At 39.1% G+C, this 9,665-nt stretch overlaps 1 protein-coding gene across 1 annotated transcript; it reads left to right on the plus strand.

Annotated features, from left to right (window-relative positions):
- Positions 1 to 5,102: 5,102 nt before the first annotated feature.
- LOC149165590 (uncharacterized) lies at positions 5,103 to 5,552 on the plus strand. Its single transcript, XM_089429873.1, has one exon. The coding sequence runs from the start codon at positions 5,103 to 5,105 to the stop codon at positions 5,550 to 5,552; it is 450 nt and encodes a 149-aa protein (XP_089285999.1).
- Positions 5,553 to 9,665: the final 4,113 nt, after the last annotated feature.

Raw genomic sequence — 9,665 nt, forward strand, 5'->3', positions numbered from 1 at the left:
ATTAGGATTATTTGCAGTTGTCATTTTAATATCTTAAGTTTTGCATTGGTTTCAAAGCACTTCCATTCATGAACTTAGCCATTAGCTAATAATAAATCTGTTAGACTTTAAGCTTCTGTGGTTGTTTTTTGGTGTAGAATGATCTGGATTATCCACAGTATTATATTCATCATGTCGACGTTTCGAACCCCAAAGGGGGTCCATCATCAGGACCAAAAAATGGTAGATTATGAATGATCGTTTTTTGAGAAGAATACTCTGACCAACGTATATATAAACCTAATTAATCCTAAATAGTGATTAGAAGCCGACTTAACCTGCATATATGAATTTTTTAATTTATTTTTTATTATTATTTTAGTTATTTCAGTTTTAATTATTTTTGTTTTAATTATTTTATTTTGATTTAATTATTTTAAATAAATAAATTATTAATTCTTAATAGATTAATGAGATATTAATTGTAATAAGTTTATTTATATAACGTGCTATGATTAGTTTCTAGTTTATTTATAGTTAATTAACCCTAAGTATCTAAGTAGTAAAGAAGTAAACTATTTAATTGGTTTAATTAATTAATTAATTAATTTTTTTTTTTTGGGTGTGTTTCACGGACACCTTCGGTCAACGGGTGGCGCTACATCCACCGGAAAAATCTAGGGCTAACGCCCCTCAGCCTATAACAAGACATGACCCCAAGAGCTTTTGAGAATTGACCCTGTGACCTCCCAAATGGCGAGGCCCGGACATGACCGATTGAGCTAACTCTTGGGGCTTTAATTAATTAAATTAATTTATAATTTTTTATTTAATAAATTAATTAATTTAATTTAATAAATTAATTAATTTAATTAAATTAATTAATTAATTTAATTGATTTATAATTTTTTATAATTTTCCAAATGTTAATTTATAAAACTAATGTTACTATAATCCATAATCATTAGAATAAATTTTATTTTGTTATATTAGTTATTATTAATTAGTTTTAATTAATTAATTAATGTGTTTTATTTTGGGGAGAAACCAGTGATACTAAGCTACAAAAGATTTGGAGGGATTTATTTATCTAATCAGGGGAAGCCAATTTCCACTAATCTCGCTCCCATTGTCCCTATTGAGGTTTTGAGGAAATTTCATAATTTCGATGGCCTCTCTGATTTTCCTCTTTTGATAATGATTCTCTCTTGCAATGATTTTGGCATCTTCTAAACACACATGATGTTTGGTTTTGGATGGGTGTCCTGCAAGGTCTGATGTACGGGATCTCCCATTCTTAATATCAGCTCCGTGCTCTTTAAGTCCTGTTTTCATAGATTGTCATGTTTCCCCGATATAACTCTTGCCACATGAGCAATCAATCTTGTACACACCCTTGAGTTGTTGATGATCTATGTTATCTTTGATTGACCTCATGATTTGCCTAATTGTTCCACATGTTGTAAACTAAATGTTTATGTCCTTCTTTTTTAGATTTTTTGCAATCTTATCCGTAATCCCCTGAATTAATGGGAGGTAAACTTTCCCACAATTTTCTTTCCTGTTTTCCCCAGGATCCCTAGAGAGGACCTTATCCTGAGCTCTTTTTATAGCTTTCTTAATACTAAACTCCTTGTATCCTATGTTTTTGGAAATAGAGGTTAAGTGTTTAATTTCTTCATTTAGGTGATCAGGGTCAGAAATTCTGAGAGCCCTAACAGCCAGAGTGTTTAAGATGCCAAATTTTTGTGATGGATGATGGTATGAGTCAGCATGTAGATAGCTATCCGTATGTGTTTTCTTCCTATAGACCTGGTGTCCCAAAGTACCATCCTCTTTTCTACTGATCAGGACATTTAGAAAGGGGATTTTACCGTTTTCTTCAAGCTCCATAGTAAACTTGATTTCGGAAGAAATAGAGTTAAGATGATTGAAAAAATTCTCCAACTCAGCCTTGCCATGAGTCCATTTTAAGTTGGTGTCATCAACAAATATTTTCCACCAAGTTGGTTTCAAAGGGTATGAGTCAAGGGCTTTTCTTTCAAAGTATTCCATGTATAAGTTGGCGACAATAGGTGAGAGCGAGGATCACATGGTGACTCCTGATATTTGTTCATAATAGTGGTCTTGAAAACTAAAAAAGGTGGATTGCAAACAAATTTCCGCAAGTTTCGTTGTTTCAGGATCTGTGGCTATCTTTATAGCATGAACAACTTCATCTAGAGGAATCTTTGTAAACAAATAAACCATGTCAAAACTAACCAGAATGTCATCCTTATCCACCCTTTCATTCTTAATAAGTTTTACAAAATCATTTGAGTCTTTTATAAAAGAGTCTATGTTACCAACTAGAGGCTTTAGAATCTTAGCCACATATTTAGCTAATTCATAGGTAGGGGAACCAATGGTGTTGACTATTGGTCTAAGAGGGACCCCCTCCTTATGGATTTTTGGTAATCCATAGATTCGAGGTATAACCTCACAGGATGGAATTAGCTTCTTTTTCATTTTATCTTCAAGGTTCGTTCCCATGATGGCATTCTTGACTTTTTTATAACCCTAGGAATGGGGTTGGAGTTGATATTTCTATAACTCCCACAATTTAAATTTTCATTCATCTTATGAATGTAATCTTCCTTATCTAACACAACAGTTGCCCCTCCTTTATCAGCCTTAGGTACAGCTACCTTTTCATTATTGTGAAGTGATCTAAGAGCATCTCATCCTTCTTTATTTAAATTACTCTTTGGCCACTTAGATTTCAACATAACAAGGGAACACTCCTGTCTTAATACCTCTTTATCATCCAATGAAAGGCCTTGAGTCCCATTCTTAATGTTACAGATGATGCTTTCAAATGGAATATTCTTGGGAGAGACTGCGAATCCCAAGCCTTTGCTAAGCGTATTAATTTCTTCGGGAGTGAGCATTAAGGATGAGAGATTAATTGGGGGTTTCAATTGGAAGTTGGGGATGTTTGCTTGCATAGGCAGGATGGGAGATTAGGGTTAGGGTTTGGGATCAGACGACCCCGAGCGGACCTGCTCCTGGTCAGGGTGCAGGGGATCTCGTATCCACCTGCTGAATCACAGACCAATACAATGACAGATTAACTAAGGGAAGAAGGATCCGAGAATAGGATAGTCTGGGAGGAAAATGACTGATGCGAGCGGGGGGGGAGAGATCCCCTCCTACAAGGTGATTACCGCAGGAGAATCAAGCCGAAATGGAGCAAACGACGGATCTGGGAATCGCAGCAAGGACGCGCCGGTAATGGGAGCGGTATGGCAAGCTAGGATGGGGAACAAATGTCTACCGCGGGCAACAAAAAAACCCAGGTTTGTTGTTCCAAATAATAAATTGGAGGAGTACAGGGGATATATGAAAGACCATGCACTCATCTGCAAGTTTGTAGGAACATGGCCGTCTGAGAAAGATCTGACGAAGTGGATACAACAGAGGTGGAAGCCCAAAGGGCATATAGATCTTAAATTGGGGGCAAAAGGTTTTTTCACAGTAATATTTGCAAACCTGGAGGATAAGGAGAGGATCTTTGAGGAGGGTCCATACTTCTTCAACAATGCAGGGCTCTTCATGAGGCAATGGGAAGAATGCTATAATCCGGAAAAAGAAAAAATGCTAGCAGCACCAGTTTGGGTCAGACTATTTGGGCTCCTGATAGAGTTCTGGGATCCAAAGATTCTAGAAGGAATTGGGAACTCAATCGGGACCTTTGTGAAGGTAGAAGAAACCACCAAGAGAGGCAGATATACATCTTATGCCAGAATTTGTGTCTACATGAATATCACAGAACCACTACTGGATCATGTTGAAATAGAATATCATGACGAGGTCTGGCAATAGCCAGTTGATTACAAACACATTCCTTTCAGATGTAGACGATGCCATGAGTATGGCCATTTGTTTAAATATTGCCCGATGAATGAAGTTGATACACCAACAGATCAGGGAGATGGAAAGGGAAGTATGGAATAGGAGAGGAGGACTAATGAAGGAAACAGGGGAGGGTTCATAGAAGTACTGAGAAGAAGACGACCCCAAAAAGGAAAAACCAAACTAAACCCCTCTCACCCAGAAAGCACTCAGAAAAGCCAGAACCAGTTTGAGGTTCTTCGTGAATTAGAAATGGAAGCGGAAAGTGAAGAAGGGGAAGATGAAATAGGGGAAATCTAGAAAGAAAATAAAAAGGAAAAGAAAGAGCCAAATAGTATGGAATTGGAAAAAGAGAAGGAGAGGGGAGACCGGGTTCAAGAACAGATTCAAATGGAAATAGATCCTCAGTAGGAACAAGAAGGAGAAGAGGAACAGGTCATGAGGAAACTTTTACAGGAATGGAAGCATCTAGATGAATGGTTCATACCAGATGACCAGAAACAACTCTATAAAGATATGTTCCAAAAATACAAAGAAAAACGAGGGACAATGTTAGCAAAGCAACCAGAGCAACTTGGAACACAAGGAAATCAAAACACAGAAACAGGAACCATAGGGAAGGGAGGAAGGAAAAGAGGAAGGAGACCCATGAGTGAGACAATCCAAATGGTGGGAGACATGCTGGTGAATTCAGGAAGAGTTGTGCCATTGTCGGAGGTTTTCCAACAACCCCTCAAACTCTTGAAATGATCATCACAACCTGGAATATCAGAGGGCTGAACAGTAAGAGAAAACAAAGATATCTAAAAGAGAGACTCAAAAGGGATAAACCAAATATAATGCTAATCCAAGAAACAAAATTACGAGAAAGCAAACTAAAAGAAGTGATGAGAAATTTCAAGCCGCATTACGAGATCATTGGTCAAGATGCGGCAGGCAGTGCAGGAGGAGTAGCAATCCTCTGGAACCCAGAGGAAGTCCAATTTGAAGACTGGATCAGTATACCTCGCATCCTCACAGGAAGATTTAGAATTATAGGTTCTCAAGAATGGATCCTCTTATCCAATGTATATGGACCCCATATATAGAGTGATCGCAGGTGTTTCCTTCAGAACCTGGCAATGATGTGGTCCTTGCATCCAACCTCTCCTTGGATAGTGGGAGGAGATTTCAATATGATAAAATCAATAAAGGAAAAAAAGGGTGGACTCAGAAGAACAGAGGCAGACATGGAAGCCTTCGGAGATTGGATAGCAGATCAAAGGCTAGTAGACATACAGACAACAAACGGGATCTATACATGGAACAACAGAAGGGGAGGTAGACACCAGATTGCTTCCAGACTAGATAGATTCTTAATGTCAGAACAGATTATAAATTGGGATATCTTCATTGAAGCAACGATTCTTCCTGGAATGGGATCGGACCACTGGCCGATCAAAGCAGAACTTGATATTAAAGCCAGTCCCAAGAGAAAACCCTTTAGGTTCGAAGCCTTCTGGCTTAGGGATAAAAATTTCATGAAGAAAGTAGAAGAATGGTGGAAGCAAAGTCGACAGAAAGGAAGAAACAGAATGCAGACATTTCAGCTGAAACTAAAAGAACTGAAAGGAAACATCAAGAAATGGAATAAAGAGGAATTCAGACACATACTCAAAGATCAACAGCTCCTAGAATAGAAGATGAAGCAAATCCAACAAGAAATCATTACGGCAGGTAGAAGTGATGACCTAGCCAGAGAGGAAGGGATCTTGATAGGACAAATGGAAGAAAGGCGGAAACAAGAAGAGATCTTGTGGAGGCAGAAATCTAGAGTAAATTGGTTAAGAGAAGGGGAGAGGAATACAAAGTTCTTCCACCAAGCCATGATCTAGAGAAGGTAGAGAAATAGAATCTTTTCTATAAAAGACGAAGCAGGGACACAAGTTACACAGCATGAGGAAATAGAACAAGTCTTGGTGGATCATTTCAAAGATCTCCTCACGGAACCCAATGTAGATCGTGGAGAAGCTACTGAAAGAATCTATAAAGAGATCCCAAGTAGGGTTACTAAAGACCAAAACCTAGCTCTAATGAGGGCAACCACCTTGGAAGAAGTAGAAGAGGTAGTAAAAGGAATGAAAAATAATAAATCCCCTGGTCTTGATGGATTCACAGTGGAATTCTATCAAGCAGGATGGGATTTCTTGGGCCAAGACATACTGGACGTGGTGGAAGAATCAAGAAGAAACCAGAAGGTAAGTACAGGCTTAAACTCTACCCTCTTATCTCTGATTCCTAAAGAAACTAAGTCTGAAACTCCCCAGGGTTTTAGACCCATTTCCCTTTGTAATGTTATATATAATATAATAGCTACTTTAATGGCTAAAAGACTTAAGCCTATTTTATCTAGCATTATTTCCCCGGAACAAACAGGTTTCGTAGAAGGTCGGAAAATCCTGGATGGACTGGTGGTCTCCCAAGAAGTAGTGCATTCTATGAAAGTCAAAAAGGAAGCAGGTATGATGATTAAACTTGACCTCTCCAAAGCCTATGACCGTCTGAATTGGAATTATCTGAAAGAAGTTTTAAGGGCCTTTGGTTTCTGCAATAGATGGATTGAATGGATCTCTACTATGATCTCCTCAACCAATTTCTCCATCCTTGTGAATGGAACTCCTTCCCAACCCTTTAAAGCATCCAGAGGACTCCAACAGGGCAATCCATTGTCCCCTTTCCTGTTCATTATAGCTGTAGAAGGCCTAGGAAGGTACATCAGAAAAGAAGTAAGAGAAAGAAAGCTAAAAGGAATCCAAACATGGGGTAACAACCTTCCTATTACCTACCAGAAATTCATAGATGACATTATGTTGTTATGTACTATGTCCCTCAGAGAAGCCCGCGGAATTAAAGAAATTCTAGAACTTTTTATGATAGCTTCAGGCACACAAATTAACAATGACAAGTCTTGCACTTATTTTTTCAACACTGCTGGAAATATTAAAAAAAAATTAACAAGAACTCTGGGATTTCGATCAGGAGAACTCCCAACAAGATATATAGGAAATTCGTTAACCCTGAATTCTTTAAGGCTGTCAAATTGGCAACAAACCATTGAGAAAATTGGTAGAAAACTAACCAACTGGTCTTTCATAACTTTGAATTTTGCTGGTAGAGTTGTTTTAGTTAAAGCAGTCCTTCAATTGATCCCAATATACCAACTATCGGCAATGGTAGCCCCTAAAGGAGCGTGCACAAAGATGGTATATATTTTTAAAAAATTTATCTGGGGAGGACTGAAGGATCAAAGAAAATGGTCTTTAGTATCCTAGAAGGATTTGGTGAAAAGCAAGACTGAGGGAGGATTAGGCTTTAGAGATCCTTATATTTTGAATCAGGCAATGGGTGTCAAGCTTTGGTGGCACTGGATGAATGGAGGAAACAACCTATGGAAAAGAATATGGACAAAAAAATATAATATTCCAACAAAACCAGAGGAGATATTAAGAATAAGGGATACCTCGAAAGGGTCGACAATTTGGAATCTAGCTAGTCTAAACAAAGATATAATAACTAAACATGCTTTTTGGGAAATTAGGGATGGCAGCTCTACCAGGTTTTGGGAGGAAGCATGGCAGCAAAGAGAAAGACTAAATGAACTTCAAGCCTTAAGGGATATATTCCAAAAGGAAGCTGAGAATGGAATGAATCTGGTCAAGGACTTTTGGAAGGAAGGGAGCCAAGAGGAAGTATGGAGAAGCTGGAAGAGTTCGGAAGAATGGATGGATCAAGTTGATGGAGAACAAAGGGAGTTATATCAAAAGGAAATGCAGACAAGGAGAATACCTATAAGACCTGGACCAAACATACTGAGATGGGGTTACACAGTAAAAGGAAATTTCTCAATTAAAGAGGCATATCATCTCTTAACTCCTAGAGAACCAGAGGATACAACAGTCAATTGGAAACAAATATGGACTAGTAATTGGTGGCCGAAAGTGGCCCACTTCTTATGGCTGGTAAGAAAAGGCCGCATCCTGACATGGGACCAACTCCAAAAGCGAGGCATACATGGCCCCCCTAGATGTAATCTTTGCAAGCAAGAATAGGAAACGCAGGAACACCTCCTGAACTCATGTAAAGGAGCTCAGCAACAATGGGAAGAGGTTAGGAAACTCTTTGGAAGGACTCACAGAGATCAACAGAGCATTAAAAACACAATTAAAGTATGGGGAGGTGGAAAATTCACTAGCTTGGCGGTAAGAAGAGCCTGGAGTCTAATAGTAGGGATGAATATGTGGATGATCTGGAAAGAAAGAAATAGAAGAATCTTCCAAAACAAAGAAATGACAAAAGACCAAATCTGGGGAAAAACATTGAGTCATATTCGTGAGACCATACTTGCGGACACTTGGAAGGTAGAAGACTGGGAAACGACACCAGAAGAAGATCAGATTTTAAGGAAGTTGAACCTGCATCAAGGGATGGTGGCTCCTCAGATGTGGAAGGAACCCAAGATTGGATATAACAGCACCATGCACTTCTCTCACCCCATGGTTGGATTCATAAAGCTAAATTTCGATGGGGCATCCAAAGGAAATCCAGGCCCAGCAGGGATTGGAGGTCTCTTTCAGGATGATCAAGGCAGAACAAAATGGATTTACTCAGACAATGGTGGCATCATGAGCAAAAATGAAGTTGAATTGATGGCAGTACGTCAAGGACTGAAGATAGCAATCAGAAATGGATACAATAACCTGGAAGTGGAAGGGGACTCCCAAATGGTCATACACGTAATCAAAAAACTTAATAATGGAACCTCATGGGATAAATTTACGCAGAGTTGGAGAAGGGAAAGTCTAATCCAAGAGTTAAAAATTATCATAAAAAGATTTGAATATATGATTATTAAGCATGTTAGAAGAGAGGGCAACAGAGCAGCAGATTTTCTTGTGAACTGGGGCTGCCAGGAACAAGGAAGGAATCTAGATAACATATGGACTATGTATTCTGAGGACTCAGATTTAGAGCAGCTAAGAATGATTCTAAACCATGATAATCATGAAGACACGATTCAAAGATAATAGAGAGAGATGGCCCCCGATCGGGATGTGGAAAAAAGTAGGTGAGGGTGGCAGACGGGTTTATGATCATGGCAGGACAGCGGGACTAACCCATACGTACGATGTCGTCCTTCCAGCCAGAACAATGAGCTGCATGTCAGCGCAATTTTCAAAAAACTGGAGTGGGGGAGGTGGAATGAAGGAGAGGAGCAGTAGTGGCGGCGGTAGTGGAAGAGGGAGAGGGACAGATGAGTGGTATTTTATGAAGGTGGTGAAGTTTAGAAGGAAGGGTAGACTAAGTTGGGAGGAAGAGGAGCAGGGTGAAGCACAAATGGAAGGAGCTTTCAAGGAGGTTAACGATTCCGGGTATGTTATCTCTGAGACCCCTTCAATCCTTTCCTCTGTCATAATTGGTAAAATGGATAAATTTATTACTTTTGAAGCCTCTGAGGAAGAAAAGGGCTGGTGTGAGTCCGCTTTTCACTCAGCAATGCTTTGTGAGGGTCCATTAGGTGAGAATCAGGGAAGGTTTCTTGATGAATGGGGAAATGGTAGTCATGAGAATAGTTCGGGAAGAAACATGTGGGGCTGTATAAACAAACCCAATGCAAAGGTACAACAGGAGACTGAGGAAAGGGATACGAAAATTTTGTCCCTAGCCCAACAATTGATCCAAATAACTGAAGGCCTTATTAAATTCTTGCATCCCGAAAATGACAAGCATTGTAACACCCAAACAAATGGCAGAAA

The sequence above is a fragment of the Pinus tabuliformis genome, chromosome 5_1 (genome assembly GCF_031772625.1).
Source record: "Pinus tabuliformis cultivar Carrire ecotype Pingquan chromosome 5_1, CPIR1, whole genome shotgun sequence".
Taxonomy (NCBI): Eukaryota; Viridiplantae; Streptophyta; class Pinopsida; order Pinales; family Pinaceae; genus Pinus; species Pinus tabuliformis.